This window comes from Aptenodytes patagonicus, chromosome 25 (assembly GCF_965638725.1).
Source record: "Aptenodytes patagonicus chromosome 25, bAptPat1.pri.cur, whole genome shotgun sequence".
Lineage (NCBI taxonomy): Eukaryota > Metazoa > Chordata > Aves > Sphenisciformes > Spheniscidae > Aptenodytes > Aptenodytes patagonicus.
Window position 1 is genome coordinate 676,322 of NC_134973.1, and position 16,932 is coordinate 693,253.

General features: G+C 49.9%; 1 protein-coding gene across 1 annotated transcript; it reads left to right on the top strand.

The window, feature by feature from the left end:
• The first annotated feature begins 271 nt into the window (after positions 1 to 271).
• LOC143170661 (excitatory amino acid transporter 5-like) lies at positions 272 to 15,674 on the top strand. The gene is made up of 11 exons (XM_076359120.1): positions 272 to 448; positions 2,822 to 2,901; positions 4,905 to 5,117; positions 5,905 to 5,947; positions 6,790 to 7,012; positions 10,150 to 10,249; positions 10,456 to 10,689; positions 12,264 to 12,458; positions 13,174 to 13,308; positions 15,336 to 15,435; positions 15,537 to 15,674. Exons 1-11 carry the CDS (start codon positions 272 to 274, stop codon positions 15,672 to 15,674), a joined length of 1,638 nt encoding a protein of 545 aa, XP_076215235.1.
• Positions 15,675 to 16,932: the final 1,258 nt, after the last annotated feature.

Sequence of the window (16,932 nt, forward strand, 5' to 3'; positions counted from 1 at the left end):
CCTGATCCTGGGGGTGGAGGGTTAACCTGGGATGCTGGGTTCGGCACCGGCACCGGCGGGATGCCAAGCCCAGATTAACCAGTTGAAGACGTCACTTTCCATTACGGGAAAGGCTCCCAAATAGCCCCGAAGCTTTTGGTCCTGAAGATTAGCCACCAGCACGCTCGGCTCCCAGCAAAGGGCAGGGGTCTGTCGGCGCGGTGGTGCCCGGGGCGATGAACAGGGACGGGAGCTGCTCCGAGGGGCATCGCCTGGGTGGCTGAGGACGACCATGTGGGAGCGGGTCAGGAGAGCTTTGCTGAACTCACTGTCCTCGACCTTCCGGCATGTCTGGAAGTGGGTACGGGCTTTCTGGCATAAAAATGGCCTCTTGACCCTGTCGATGCTGTCGGTTGCCACCGGGTGCCTCCTGGGGTTCCTGCTGCGGACGCTGGAGCTGACGGAGCTGGTAAGCCTGGCTGGGACGGGGATGGGAGCAAGGGGGATGGAGTGGGGCAGTTGGGGTGACCAGTCCTGGTGCCAGCAAGACATCACCATCAAGGGCCCCAGACGGGCACAGCCCCAAAAGCAAAGGCTCCTGCCCAAGAAAACCACCTCAGGGCAGGTTTCTCCCTATGGCGCTTTTTTTTTTTTTTTTTTTGACCAAAATGCTGCCAACAACTGCCAAAGCTGCAGGACAAATCCTGCCTCCCTCCACTGGGAGTGAGGGGCTCCAGGACGGACCCCATGGGGCTGCAGGAGCCTCCAGGTGGGATGGAGATAGGAAAGGGGGGAATGGATGCTCGGCTGCTGGATGCTCGGCAACAGGCTCCCCCCAACACAAACAGCAGCACTGGGGTCCAAGGGATGAGCTCCTCCTGTTACTCTCCCCAGCTGCGCAGATGCTCAACCAAAACACGTTTCCACTCTCTGGAGAAGGCCCAGCAAATAAATACAGGGCTGATGGAGAGCCTGGGGGGCTTCCAGGGGTCACCTTCCTCTGAGGACCCTTGGAGACAAACGCATTGGAGAAAATGCACCTAAAAGGTGCGTTCGCTTGGTGCTTTCTAGGAGCATTGCGCTGTTAAATGTCACCACATTAAAATCCACATGGTTTTAATGACATCAGGCATCTTGGCTGTGGCTCAGCCCTGATCTTCGGCCAAGCTGGCTGAGCCAGGGAAGGGAGATGCTGCTTCGGGGAGAGCTCGGCTGGTGCTGGAACATCCCCATGTCACCCACAAGGATTTAGCAAAGTCTTGTCACTTCAATTACACCCTTCAGCATCACCACCCGCAGCGGGGATGATCTTGTTACTTAATTGAAGCCAGGTGTAATCTCCCTGCGCCCGGGTGCACGTGCCCACGAGAGCCTGGCAGCCTTCCACACCGGGCTTGAGGCCAGCAGAGCCTGGGGGCTCCTGCCCCTCGTCCTGCCATGCACCGAGTTCATCCATCCTCTGCCCCAATCCTGTCCTGCCCTATTGCCACAGCCCTGCACGTGGTCCCCAGCAACCACTTCTCCCTGTTAGAGACTTTTGTCCCAAAATCCACGCTGCAGATGAGGGGCTGGAGACGCAGCCGGTCCCCGCTTTCCTCCCCACAATGGGAAAGCATCACGAAGCTGAGAAACCCACTGACAAAAGAGATGCTGTTCAAATCTCTTATTACTCCTTGCACCCAGCTGGACCCATCACGGCTCCGCTCTACACGAGCTCCCCAGGGAAATCAGCCAAGTTTAGGCCACAAGGGTGGGTTAGCGCAGGGACAGCAGCGTGGAGCATTTATTTTAATAGTTTGCCTTGGCATCCCTCAAAGCCTGGTGGTGTCGGTTACTTTGGAGTAACCAAAAGTACCTGCTTGGCTTGGGGCCATCTCGGATCCATCCCCAACACCTCTACAGCAGCGCAGTGAAAGACTTGGGGGCAGGGAGGGAGGGAGGGAGGGAGGGAGGGAAGGTGGATGGATTGATGGAGTGAGGGATGAATGGATGGAGGCATGGAAGGAACTCAGCAGCCAGAAGGATGGAGAGATGGATGGAGGGATGGAGGATGGATGGAGGAATGGATGGTGGGTGGAGGTAGGGATGGATGGATGGATGGTGGAGGGAGGGAGGGAGGGAGGGAGGGATGGGGGAGGGAGGGATGCTGGCCAGGTGGCTGCTGGTCTTGCAGACCCCTCACTCTTCCCTTGGTCATGGCTGTGGGACCATGGGCATGGACCATGGGCTTTGAGGTTCTCTCTCCAGGCAGCCCTTCCCCATGCTCATATGAGGAGTGTAGGGGGTGGACGGATACCACGGGGTGGAAAACTCCCTCGGTGCACTGTGAAGCTGCACCACAGATGGGCCGGACACCTGGGCTCTCCCCGAGCTCGGCTTTGCCATTTGCAGCCACAAGGTATTTCCACCTTTTTCTGCCGGCACCAGGCTGCACCCAACAGCTTTGGGGCACATTTGCATGTGCAGTCGAGCCTCTGCTCCCCAATAACAAGTGCAACGATGCTCAGGAGGAGCCAGCGGTGGGGCTGTGAGGACCATTCCCTAGAGGGCGATGGACCCAAGGATGTTTTTGTGAGGGGACCAGCCCCACAGGCCTCTCTCCACTTCACAGCCAGGTTTCCCACATGGCCAGTATTTCCCATCCCTGACCCAGCTCCCAGTAAGGGACAGCCGGAGAAACAGTGTCTCCGAGTGCCGCAAGGAACGACTGCCAGCTGGGAACGAAGTTCAGAGCTGGGTCTGGTTGGGAAAAAGGCAAATTTATCAGGTTCGAGGCCTTAACCTGCGATCAGCATCCACTTCTCAGCTCTCACCTGACACAACAGCTCTGCTCTATGTGCAGGAGAAGCAGTATTTTTCCTTTCCTGGAGAGCTCCTCATGAGGATGTTGAAGATGCTGATCCTGCCCTTGATCACCTCCAGGTAAGACATCATCTTCTAAAGTACCATCTCTCCATCACATTGAGGAGATTGTCCCGTGATCCCCGGTTGAGGAGATCACCCCAAAACTGCCTGGGGTGAGAATAACCCCGGCCCCAAGCAGCCAGCAACCAAGCAGCATCCTCTGGCTTGGTGTCCATCAAACCCCATGATTTCTCAGCAATGGTTTGGGACAAATCCTCACCTGGATTTGGTAGACACCTGCACCCACGTCAGACACCTGCACTGGCTGGGGTGTTTCCCTTCTTTTTGGGCCCAGCCAGGTGGCGATGCTGGGACCATCCATGGGCGGTTGATGATGGGCAGCTTTTAAAACTCAAAGCAGATTTCCTTTTTAGAGGGTTTTGAGAAAGTTCACGTAGAAACCACAAGCATCCCTCAGTGTTGCATCTATGTTTGCAAATCCCACTTTCATCAGCCCATCCAGATCTAGAAATAAGAAATAGAGCTGATAAGAGTCACACTCAAGTCTAAGCAAGGTCTTGAAAAGCTTACATGGATTTACATATTTTAAACAATTTCTAGCACATGCTCATTAGAAATACCCAAACAATTAGGTCTTTGTTCCCTTGAGGATGTGTCACTTCTCCATTGTTTTTCAGAGTTTGCTTGCTGTCCCATTTGCCTTTGGTTTATTTCTGGGAGCCGTGTGGTCTCCATCCTGGCCACACTTGCCCTTTTTGGTATCAGCCCTTGTAGACCTGCTTTCTTTTCCCCTCCAGTATTTCACACCCCCTTCCCTGATGTGCTGCCTGGGTTTTCCTTCGCCCTCGGGGTGCTCTCAGCCCTCCTCGCAGCTCTATGATGCTGGGTCATCCCAGCCGACCGCTCTCCTGCCTGCAGGCGCGGGGCCTCCACAGGGCTCCCAGGATTTTTCTTGCACATTGAACTGAACCAGGCTTTTTTCTTATTTAATTACTGAATGATGGTGAAGTGGTATCTTCCCTCTATGCACCGTCCCAGAGGGGACCAGGTGCGCTCTGGGCATGGATTTGTCCAGGTTGGGGCTCAGCTCTGGAGCTCCCCAAGCCCCACATTGGAAAGCGTCACCCACCTCCGCGTTGCTTTTGTGGCCTCTCTTGATCTTCCCCGGGTCTCTCTCCTCCTGGACACATGGCTGCTGGAGGGGATCTGTGGGCTGGCCACCACTTCAATGACCTGTCCCCAAGGGTGGCATTAACCCTTGCAGCCTCTGTCTCCATCACGTCCCGCCCAGGGGTCGTCGGGCCACTGCCGAATGCCACCGACAGGCTTGGCCAGCGCTCTGCAGGGCCTTGGGGGAGCTGGAGCAGTGAAAACCAGCAGCCAGAAGCTCGGTGTGGGTCCGCATGCACATGGGGCACACTGTAGCCCCCAAACGCCCCCATTTGCCCCCAGTGTCAGCACCACCTCCTGCCAGCTCTCCCTGCTGGTGCAGCCTGTAATACTGTCTCTATTTTTAGTCCAGTTTTGTTTAAAAGTAGCTTATGGGCTACTACTTAGGAAAGCTTACGTGTACGTGAAGTCTGAACCAGCAGCTCTCTCCTTGGGGGAGCGAGGTCCGTCCCCACCAGGATTTTATAAACCTTGCTAATACCTTTCTTCGCTGTTCACAGTGACACGCAGCAGCGGCACAGGGCGTTGGAGATTTAAAAGAACAGTATCACACCAAAAAAAAGAGCAGCATTAGTTATTCACCATCAAAATACACTAAGAACATTTATTTCTTATCCCTTGGAGAAAACAGAAAACATGGCCAGACCTTGAAAAGGGACTGAGAGAGGTGTCTCCTGCCCTTCGCAGCTCAGCCTGGGTTGCCACAAGCCCATCCTGGGTGTGAGATTCTGCGGGCACAGGCACATGAGTGTGCAAGAGCTCACTGATGCCCTTAAGCATTGGTTAAAAAAATATCTATGGAAACTTCTCCCACCTTGGAGATTTTGCCCATCAGATGCATCTTGTGCAGTTTTGGGAGCAGACACTGACCACAATCCTTCCTGCTGCAGCCTCATGTCCGGGCTGGCCACCATGGACTCCAAGGCCTGCGGGAAGATGGGGGTGATCACCATCACCTACTACCTCTGGACAACCTTCATGGCAGTGACCGTCGGAATCATTCTCGTGGTCAGCATCCACCCTGGCGCAGCTGCCCAGAAGGACGACTACTCTGTGGGAAAAGTGGTGCTCAGCTCCGCTGATGCGTTACTGGATTTAATCAGGTACATCGCAGGATTTCAGGAGGAGCCAAGTTTATGATGATGTTTCACAGACAATATCTTCCCACAAGGCATTGAGTTCCCGGGAGATATTGAGATCTCAAGGGAAACGGGAGAGCCATTGGCCACGCTGACCAGGCACCGGTACCTCCAAGCCCAGTGACGTGGGGTTCGTTCCTCCCCACGCATGTCCCTCTGGCCACTCCGTCACCCCCATTGCTCTCCTCACAGAGCCACCAGCAAAGAGGGGTGCGGCAGCAGAGAACAGGAAGATTTAAATTCCCTGCAGAGCTCAGCGGTTCTCCCTCTGCAGTCCCAGCCATGACATGCCAAGCCCTGCAGCTCCTTGGGCTTTGCAAGGTAAAAATGAGCAGGAGTTGGCCCAGGGCTGGATTAAAGCAGCGGCCGAGGGTTAACTGGGGAGAGGGTGCAGCACGGACCCGGGGGCTGGGGGAGAATCTCCATTTCTGGAGGCATTTGATTGACTGGACAAGGCTCTGAGCATCCTGCTCCAGCTTTGCAGGCGGTCCTGCTCTGAGCAGGGGGCTGGAGATGGCAGACGTCCGTCCCAATCTCTGGCTTTCTATGAGTCCAGTTCACGCGTTGTTCACAGTCCTGCTCTTCATTCACCTTCCAGCCTGTCTTCGCCCTCAGCTTGCAGAGAGGACATCAAGCTGGTGTTGGCTGTAATGGTCGTCCTCTTGGCCTCGTGCCCGCCAGAGGTGCTTCCCAGGTTGTTCCCTGTGTTCTCAAGATTCGCTTTAACCCCTGCGCAATTGCTCTCTTACAGAAACATGTTTCCTTCTAATCTCATTGAAGCTTCGTTCCAGCAGGTGAGTTCACCCGCCCCCCCCCTCCCCCCGCCGCAGGTGGCCGGGATGGTGCTCAGCTCTAGACAGGGCTGCTCTCCCCGTCTGGGGGCTTTTCCCCACCCACAGCCTGGACATGATCCCCTTCCCTTCCCTCTGCCTCCCTCCCCACCCTGCCTGCTCCCTGGCTACTTTCTGCTCACCCCAGGGCGGGCACCCAAAGGCAGGCTGGTGGGGGCATGGACTGACAGGGATACTCCTGCCTGCCCTCTGCCTGGGAGGGCTCCTGTACAAAAGCAGCACAACGTCTCTTCCCTCAGACCCCACTCTTGTGCAGTGGATTCTCAGCCCCAGGGGATCGGGGAGCAGAGGCGGAGGGGTGGGCAGGCAGCAGGCACGGGGAAGGAAAGCTTGAAAGAAAGGTTGGGGTGAATGAAGGGGAGAGGCCGAGGAGGGGCCAGGTAGGGTGGAGGGGAAAAGGGAAAACGAGTATACTCACGGCATCGGGAAAGCATCTGTAAAACCCCCAGAAAGAGAGGGATGGGGCGTGAAGGGGCCTCTCCGTGGGCAGCACAACGCTTACCCAGTACTGCACCAGGATCCTGCAGGGACTTGACTCACAAATGCCACGTGTCTGCCCGGAGAAGTACAGCCTTGCTCGAGGATGGCTGTGCTGAGGTCTGCAGGGAACAACCGCAGTTCCCCTTGCCTGTTTCTTGCTTCTCTTCTTTTCACCAGCCTTTTACTGCCTGAAAAACAAACTTTGAACCTCACCTGGCCCAGTGATGGCTTTGCCTCTGTGTTCAGAGCAGGATGGAGCCCATTGCCAACAGGACACTAACCTCACTGCTTTGCTTTTATTCTAGTATCGAACTGTTCTTGTCCCGGTGGTGAAGTCTCCTGGCTTTCCAAAGATCCCAGGGAAATCTCTCAGTTTTATTTACTTTGCACCCGACGATGAAAACCCTGAAATTCATCTGCCTGTGCTCCTCGAGCTGACGCCGTCACCTGAGATAACCTACAGGACCCTGCCCGGGACCAGCAATGAGATGAATGTCTTGGGAATTGTCATCTTCTCAGCAACGATAGGTACCTGCTCAATAGCGAACGGGGCTCCGCGCTGTGTCCCGACCCAGCTTGCAAGGCTGTTCAGCGGTGGTTGCAACCCAGGGTGGTAACTGCTGTGGCCACTGTGCTGTAAATTGAGGTAGGGATGCTCAGAGAGATGAGGTTATTTTAGCTCTAACTGCTCAAGTCCCTGGGCAACCGGGCACAGCACGGAGCTTGTATCAACACCTTCATCGGTACCATCCGTAACGGAGCTCACAAAAGGTGTTAGGCACAGAGAAGGCTGTTTACTCCCCAGATTTTCCATATGAGCCTTCACAGCCCAAGCACAGGTCTTGAGGGTTTTCAAATCGTCACCTAAGCTGGAGGGTCCTTTTTATGAAGTCTACTGAAGTGAGCTGTAACTTTTGCAGAGGCTACCTGGGACACAGCTTGTTACAAACAGTCCAAACCCTTCACGCTGGCAGTGTTCAAACTCCCCGAGCAGGCAGCAGGTGAAAGCTGGGTCAGACATAGTGCCTGTCACAAATGTATGGAAATATAACAGGACTTTCTGAAGAAGGTAAAAAAGCTTTCTGCGTTGAACAGCTTGCAATCCCGCCTGGACAAGGTGCTCGGCAGCAATTTCAGGAAGGAAGAAGGACCAGAGGTTGGATGGAGAGCATGTGCAAGGGATAGGGAGGAAGAAGGTTTAAAGGGGAGAAAGTCACGGGAAGGAGGAACTTGGAGCCAAGTCAAAGCGTAAGAGAGAAGGACACTGGGTGCAATGCTGAGGGAGGAAGGGAGGACTCAGGAGGGAAGAGAGTAGGAGGCGATGAGATGAGCATGGGGGCAGTGTTTCATGTAGATTAAGAGGTGAGGGCAAGGAGCTTGAACGTAGTGTATTAGGAACCAAAAAGCCAACTAGAGGATTTGAGGGCTGGAGGCAGTGTAGCCAGTGCAGCCACTGGAGCACACCAGACTGCCGTCAAAGCCAAGGGGACAGCGGCCAGTTTTAAAGGCTACGATACAGTGAGTGCCTGGAGGAGATGGCCACAGTGAGACCGGGCAGAGACAGACCCACTTAAAGATCTTTACAGACAAAAGAGATGTCTATGGCAGACTCCTGTCCCAGTGACCAACACCATCTGCAGACCACGGACGCTCAGGGAATGCACCAAGCTCCTGCTCGCAGGACACGTGCCCTCCTCCAGCCCAGCCAAACAAGTGAGGAGAAGCTGCTTTTCTCTTCTGAGATTACCACCCCACGACCCTGCCAGCGTGGGAGTGAGGATCAGCACCGAGTTGAGATGCAGCGGGAGATCACCTGAGGCAGCCCCAGCCACCCAGCTGCGCTCCCTGGATTTTGCACGGGATGGATTAGAACTCCACAAAGCCACAGGCCAGCAGAGTAACACCTGCACCAGGGACGTGCAGCTTGGAAAAGGGCATCCGTACATCCGCAGGAAGGTTTACTTGCGAGGAGAGGTTGAGTTAACGGGGTTTGCCTGGCAGAAAACAGGAGAGGGAGAGGGAAGACCAGGCAACACAGCCCTGTGCTGTGGGAAACGGTGATGAGCTCCTCCTTGCAGCAAGGCGGGGGAGGCCAGGTGGAAGCTGGTTGAGATCTTGACAAAGGGTATTTGTATCCAATACCAAAATTAGACAGTTTGTGGGACTGAGACCAAGGCGTCCATGCAGCACCTGCTGGCTACCCAGAGTGGCTTTGCTGCAGATGGTATCCCCGCACCACAGCTCCAGCGATCTCTGCACTGACACAGAGCATCTCCAGTCCTCTCTGTTGCTTTTGAAATCCAGAAAAGGGCAGAGATTTAAAGTCACTTGAAGTAAGCTGTCCATTTGCTAGGGCGATCTTTCCCAAATCAGCTGTCTGTAGGACCTGAAGAGAAATTGATTTCTTTCAAACCAGCTGTTATGGACACCAAATACTGGATGAATATCCACAGAGCTGAGATTTAAATATGCCAAGCCTTGTCTCATTTCTGAAAGTCCTGGCAAAGGTGACCCTATCTCATCTCTCTTCTGAGCAAGCCAGAGATCCAACTACCTGCCAAGGGTCTCTAGGAGTCCTCAGCCTTGAAGACTGAAGAGGGATGAGAGGGACAAGATAAGATCCTGACTATATTCTTTTCCAAACTAAAGCAGACACTTGTACAGTGCTTCAGAAGCAATTTTAGCTAATGGGATCACGCAGAAAGTATGTGCACCAGGCTGGAAACTAGATGGGCAAATACTCAGACTCATTTTTCTTCTGCTCAATGGGTACCTGGGAAACCTCCTCACCAGTGAAAGCAATGGGATTTAGCACTGGCCAATTTTGTGCTGGCAGACCAGAAAACACCATAACCCCTCTAACTGTTCATGTATTTCTGCTCTAGTACTCCTTCAACAGAAAATTAGACTGAAATTCAACAGAAGAAGAAAAACCAGAATTAATACAGGAGGCTTAATGCCTGTATCTAAGCAACTCAGTTGGATCCTTCCCGACGTATTATGGTACAGCTGCACGTGTTGTCACCACCACAGTACAGTCTGTGAGCCACTGACAAAGACGTCTGCGTGAAATAGCTGATCGGCAGCCAGCACAGCCCGTCCCACGAGGGAGCCGAGAACCGCCACCACCCACAGGGATCAGGCAAATCCGAGCACTTCTGAAGAAGCTCATCCAAGTGGCAGACGTGGCGCGTGGCTCTCTTCGCTCCAGAGCAAGGGGAGGGATGCAACACATCATCACATCCTCAGCTATATATAACCTCACCGAGCTTTGTCCTTTAGAAAAAGATCAATTTTTGTTTCCAGAGCTACATTATTTTTCTATTACAAAATGGCAAAAAGATGGCTTATCCACCTTGAGAAGTGACTCTTCCAGTATTGAGCAGCAGTGAAGAGTTTATCAGTTATCTGTGCAAAGAACAGTCCAAATCCTGGATTTGGGTTTGGTAGGGTTTTTTGAGAAAAGGCCAGATGCTTGTATTTGCTTGGAGCAGAGAATTACCATGACCCGTAAGAGCACGTGGAAGTCTGTATTAAGTCTGACCTGCTGTGAGTTTGCCCAGTGAAACCCATTCTGTGACCACCAGAGCCTCAAGACACTCAGCATGACACATGCTGCTCCTGTGGTACTATCGAGTAATACAAACCAATGTGCTTGGTTGCAGGACTTCTCCTGGGAAAAATGGGCGAGCGAGGAACTCCGCTGGTTAACGTGTGCCAGTGCCTGAACGAAGCAGTTATGAAAATTGTCTCAATGGCAGTTTGGTAAATCTGTTTTTGATTGATTCAGTTACTTTCTTACCTGCTATCTAATGATAATGCCGGTCACAGCCTACAAGTATCTATTGTGAGCACTGGATTTATATTTGTATGACTGTACTACATGGTACCAAATACTGTAATGACTGTCGTGTGGTACTTCAATGATTGCTGCATCCTCATAAATAATTTTTTATGCTTATTCTTTGCAGGTACTTCCCCTTTGGCATTGTATTTCTCATCGCTGGAAAGATCCTGGAGATGGAAGACCCACTGGTTATAGGACAGAAGCTGGGACTATATGCTGTTACAGTAGTGTCAGGGCTAGTCATCCACGGACTCGTTCTCTTACCTCTGCTTTTTGTGCTCATCACCAAGAAAAACCCCTTTGCTTTCATTCAGGGGATACTGCAAGCCCTGCTGATTGCCTTGGCTACATCTTCCAGGTATGAAAATGTGGCCGAAATATGCTGATACAGCTGAGAAGGCACCGGGTTTAGTCAAGGGAGACGTGGCTGTGCGTACGGCCAGGCAAGCTGTGGGAGAACAGGTATAATTCAGACAAAGAAAAATTATGCTCCAGCACTATTTGAAATGAGATCGCTTCCAGTTTTCGTAGGAAGTGGGATGCTTGGCACTGCCCTGGTCCTCAGCGGGAAGAGCCTCAGTGCATCTTCAGATCCGGCTGGCTCACGCCGCTTTTCTGCTCGCCCTCTCCTGGGGTTTTCCCCAAGCAAAGCAGCAATGTTTGCGCATGTCTGCGCTTCTTTTAATTGCTGCAGTCAGTTTTCTTTCGAAGAATTCAAAATAGGGCTGTTGTAGGTGCGTTATAAAACAGCGTGGGGTTATGATCCTGGGTTTTAATTGAAAAGATCAAAAGCTCTTCTGAACACATTACTGAAAATCTTAAATCAAATCCTGTGTATCCCAAGGTCCTCCAAAGAAAAGTGTTGTCTACTTTGATAAGATTTTATAATTTTATATTATTTTTATCTATTTTATTTTCATTGAAAAACATTCTTTATAACAATGAAGAAACTTTATATTAGAAACTACCGTCCTTTCTGGAAGACATGCAAATTAAAACATTTTCTTAGAAAACATCTGACTAGGCAAAGGGTTCTTCTGGCCTCTCTAATGTCGCTTCTTCACATAATCCCAATAAAACCATCTAGGATTGTGCCTCCCTTCCCCAGCACCCACCGCTACAGGTCTCTTCTGCTACTCTTAACTACCTGATCTCCTCCTGAACTTGGGTCTCCAACTCTGTCTCCATCAGGCTTTCTCCTTCCTCTCTGCTCTACAGCCAGCCAAGCAAGCTGGAGAGCTGTTAGGCAGAGGACGGTGGGAGCACTCTGCTCCTTGTCCCAGCCCTGCGGTCTGTGCCAGGGGCTGGGGGCCATCGTGCTATGTGCTGCAGCCAACTCCTTTCAGAAAAGCAGTCCCTGCCTCCGAGAGTCTATTGCAATCCCATCGACTTCTTTTCTGTGCTCGTTTCCTTTCTTCCACTCGGTCTTCTTCCTCCACGTCCTTATCCCACCTCCTGCGCGACAGCTCACATCTTCGTGCTAGACAGAAACGAGAGAAAGGTTGGGGGGTGCAAGAGCCGAGGCAGCTGCTCCTTGTGCGTGCGGCATGGAGAAGGCAAACGAGGAACAACGGGGTCTGGCTGGACCCTGGCACGGCCAGTGCTGGCAGATGCTGCCCCGTACCAATGTTCGAGGTGCTGCAGGATTAACGTAGGGACCAAGGATGTACAACAAAGCTGTAACCATCACACAGAGCTGTTTTAGAGAGCGGTTTATCTTGCAGCCAGCGGCTAACCGACTACTTAGCTAATTATGTATATTCCCCAGGTACTGCAAGTTGAAGGAACTTTCATTGCTATAGCAATTTATATAATATCGCTGCTGCATTTACCCTCTGGAGGACTTGTATTTCTATACTGTTACGTTGATTCCTATTTACAAAGCTCAACACACACGACAGAGAGAATTACTGATCATTTCTTGTTCTGCAGCTCAGCAACCTTGCCCATCACCCTGAAGTGTCTCCTGGAAAACAACGGAATAGACAGACGCATAGCACGATTTGTCCTCCCTGTCGGTGCCACCATCAACATGGATGGCACGGCACTGTATGAAGCGATAGCTGCTATCTTTATTGCCCAGGTCAATGAATATGACTTGGATTTGGGACAAATTATAACAATAAGGTAAATGTTTCTTTGCAGCAGCTGAATTATTTCTCTCTATTCGTATTTATAAACATTATAACAGTCTCTCACATTTTTCCCATTTGGCAGAGATCTTGCTACTGTGCAGAGTGAACTTTGCTGGAAAGCCAAGGAGTAGGGAAAGGTGCAGCATATACCAGTCCCCTGCACTATGTGCCAGGGAAAGCCTGGGCTCTGCACCCACAGAATTTGCTGCAGAATCACTTTGTCTGTAGGTAAAAGCCAGACTGCGAACTAATGGCATGGTTAGACTAGTTCAACACCTGCAGTGCGGATGAATTATCTTAGCATAAATGGGTTTGTGCAGGTATAATTTACTCCCCTTCAGGAATGGAATATCCTCATTTTATAAGCAGGGAAATAAAGCACCTATCTAGATAAAAATAAGTAAGCACAGTTGCAAATATTTAGCAATTTTATGCAGGGGCTACATACACTGGAATGCAAAGGGGTGTTGTGTAAGCACAAAGCCAAGAGTACCTGCTGCAAGCCCTCAGCCACGACGTGCACAGGCAGGGGTTCGGGATAGCATCAGGGAGCAGGAAGGTGGAGGAAGCCAGATCCTGTCCAGTCCTCCCATACAGGAATAACTTACCTTGCCATACAAACATGCTTGGGGTTTTTTAAACAAACAAACAAACAAACAAACAAACAACCCCAACACAATAATTGCACAGCCGCCTTCTCTTTGCAGCATAACAGCAACAGCAGCAAGCATAGGGGCGGCCGGGATCCCCCAGTCCGGACTCGTTACAATGGTCATCGTGCTAACTTCTGTTGGGCTGCCAACCAACGATATCACACTCATCGTTGCAGTCGACTGGGCTCTGTAAGTATTTTCCAGATGCAACGTTACAGGCGGGTGCCAGGTGCCAATTCATGGTGACGTATTTGAAGCAGCTCCCACGGAGACAAATAGAGATGAAGGGATCACAGAACAAAGCCAGGAGCCAAGTGTGAGATTCTTCATTTTCTGATTATTTTCTTGAAATAGCCCATGGTACCTACAGGCAAACAGTCTCCTAAAGCAGTGTTTGACTTGAGGCGTTTCTGTTCCGAGGTGCCCATCCCTGTCTAGTGCCTCATTAAGGACTACGTGGGAGAAGTGGTGATGGTATTCAGCCACTCTCTCAAGTAAGGTCCCCAGTTTGAAATACCAGCTTGTCCTGATCTTTTATCTAAATTCCTATCTGACTGTACAACACATCTTTGTTGGAGGTCTCAAGTAAGTAACAAAATCTATCTTCCTGGAACATATATACATTTATACTTTCAAGAGATCAAAAGGATGCTACTTTCCTCCATAGCGAGAGGTAGAAAAGGAGGAAAATAGGTGCATCGTCTTGTCTTCATGAAGCATTACTGTGTAAGGCTGCTAGTTAACGTATTCCCTAGAAATACCTCAAGTCCTAGTCTTCTCCACGCTGTCCGCTCTGTGAACAAAGGAGGATGGACAGCACAAGAGTCAAAGCAAAGTGGTGGATGGTACATATTTGTTTTGGTGGAATATCCCTGGAAGAGGAACAAGGTTGGTAAGGCAGGGTGAAAGGTATCTGGCTTCCTACAAGGAGAAATTAAAATTAGCCAGAAAGATGCTAACAACAAGAGAGCAACAAAAGGGGTGGAAACATGCAATTGTTTAGGAAAAAAGCATGATCTCGGGGGCGGGGGGAGAAATAAGTCAGAGAAACCAATGATAAACCACTGGTAATTATTTACAATACGTGCTCATCCAGTTTGCTGTTTCTATTTCTGAAACATGGGCATTTTCACAATTAAAAAGCAGAAAGGAGAGAGAAATAGATGTCACATCAAAACAGTAACAAGGTAAAGTACAAGTTGGTTGCACACCAAATCATAGCAGAAAATGAAAGTCAGTTCTTGAACAGACGTAGCAAAACCCCCTCTTGCATTTAATAAGCAACTTCTCTCTCAAACCCGTATGTCACCAGAACTAAAACATCACTGGAGTTTCTAAAAGTAAGGATGACATTTTCAAAGGACCGCATCCAACACCAAGGAAGTCTATCTTCCAATGAGACCGTCTTCATCTCGATGGATGAAGAGCAGATTGATCTTGAGACAAAAACTGATGCTTGATTACATTTGTCACAGACAAACAGAAGTCAAACGTGCAGTTTGTGAAATGTGCCATATTAAAGTACTATGATAAAAATGAAGCAAATTAGCTAGGTGAAAAAACATACAGAGTAGACACTGACTTCTACAGAATTGACACGTGGGTTGCTGATTTGTCCTTCACAGCCACCCTGGACAGAGAGGAAACAGCATCAAGTATCCTGGCTGCTTTTCTCTTTCTTACACATAAAAGGAAGTTTAATTTTTCAGGTGAAACTTGTAAAATCAGAACGCAACACGAGTTCAGTATTTGAGCATCACAGGGTACCCAGCACCATCATCTGCTGCAACGTGCTGGCAGTTTCCACTGATGTGAGAGGTGCTTGGATAAACACGAGACGTGCTGTGGCTGGATAAACAAGATTTTCTCCCCGAGAGGCATCTCAAGGAGTTTTACGACTCACCCCCACATTGAGCAAAAATGCTGATGATGCATCAGCTGGGGAAGTAGCACAGGCAGGTCTATGCACTAAAAAGACAAGCACGATGAGACAAAAGCAGCCCCATCACCTTCATGGTACTGAGCTCACACAGACATGGCACGTACCATTTTCTCTCTGTATTTGCAAGAACAATACTGCACTTGTCTCAACTTGCTATCAGCAAAACCAGTGGTAGGACTGGAGGGATGGAGGTTGACATGTCTCAAAGCCATAAAGACCCCGGGCACGTTGGCTGGGGCCACCAACTGCATCCTCACAGCTCTCTCTCATCTAGGGATCGATTTCGAACTATGACCAATGTCCTTGGTGATGCTCTGGCTGCTGGCATCATAGCACATGTCTGCAAGAAAGACTTTGCCCCAAAGCCCCCCACGGTATGTATAGCTTGTCTGGGAACGCAGGAGATATAATGACTGCACAGACACAACACATGTGCTCGCTTAAGAAATTAAAATTGTATTTTTTCTTGTTGCAGCAAGATCCAGTAAGCAACACAGACAAGTTTCCTTCTGTAGAGACCTCACGTCTGCATCCCAAAGATAACGTGATTGAAATGATTGAAGAAACTTTGTTCAATCAGACAGGAGTTCGTTATAACATCTGTCAGGTGTAGATCAGAGCATTTCTGCTCCCGGGAATGGGATCTTGGTGCTAAACACTGACATTGTGAATGTCGTAAATGGATGCTCTGCAAGATAAAGGCCTTACTTGGCACAAAAAGTGGAAAAATCCTCTCTACCCTTTGAAGACTGAGGGACTCTCCAGCAAGCACCCAAACAGCATGGCTCTGCTGTTCAGGGGGGAGGGAGCCAACTCCTTGCCACTGAGGACACAGCTGGGAGCTCGCTGCCCTGACTGTCTGAAGCAGCTGGGATTTGAAGGTTTTATGCCTCACATTTTTTCAAGCCCAGTTCTCTTTGAAGATTAGGGAGGTGAGCAGGTATTAGAAAACTGGAACTGGACTAGATGAGAGCAGTAGAGATGGGACAAAAATCTGACACCTTAGGTCAGCAGCCCTTATCTGCTGGCCAGGCTGCACTCTGTAAGGTTTTATTTTATTATAAAGATTATTTTTTTTTTTAAATCATTGCTTTTTTTTTTTATTACTAGGTTCTCATCTAAAAACTAAGATTAACTGAATTTTTATCTAGAGCTCAAAATCCAAGTTGGATATAACTGGATTTTCCAGCCGTTACACAAGGACGGGACAGCTGGTTGAAGTGTTTCACTCAGCATGGACAGTGAGATTCATTTTAACTGCAGGGATGGAAGGACCAGCTGTACACGTGCTTTTACTGGCTGTTTTATTACAGTGAAACTAATTGACTAAGCCAAATTGCAACCGCATTGATTTTTCTAACTAAGGATCCGTCCCGAAGTTCAAATTCCAATTACAGCCTTAAAATCCAGGATTCCTAGGGCAGCCTTCTCCACAAAAGCCTTTTATACCAACAATTCATGTCACTGAATTCGTTTCTCTCTCAAAATGCCATCTCATCCCCTTTCTCCCTCTTGCTTTGTCTTTACTGCCACAGCGTTAAGACTCGTGGAAGCAGCTGAAACTCCCACTAACATCACTGAACTATTCTCCAATTGCACATTAAGAAAAAATTTCCTGTGCATAATCCTTCATGCTGGAGTCAGGGGTTTTAAAATATTTTCTAATTTAGAAGAAACATTAATTCCACTTTTGCCAAATGAAAAGCAGAAGTTATTAAATATTAGAAACCAGCTTTTGCACAAAAACTAGTCGTCTTCTCCCTATCAACTTCTAAAAGCCTTCAAAGAATCAGAATCATGGTCAAGGTAAGCTTGAGGTACTGCTGTTAACTTTGGCCTTTCTTACCCTTTCCTCCTAGGTTGGTTAGTTT

What these genes read in the sequence shown, in the direction of transcription:
- LOC143170661 (XM_076359120.1), top strand. Translation starts at nt 272, where the DNA reads ATGTGGGAGCGGGTCAGGAGAGCTTTGCTGAACTCACTGTCCTCGACC. An exon ending in TTGAAGCTTCGTTCCAGCAG is followed by an intron (nt 5,948 to 6,789) that starts GTGAGTTCACCC and finishes CTTTTATTCTAG; the next exon opens with TATCGAACTGTTCTTGTCCC. An exon ending in CATCTTCTCAGCAACGATAG is followed by an intron (nt 7,013 to 10,149) that starts GTACCTGCTCAA and finishes GCTTGGTTGCAG; the next exon opens with GACTTCTCCTGGGAAAAATG.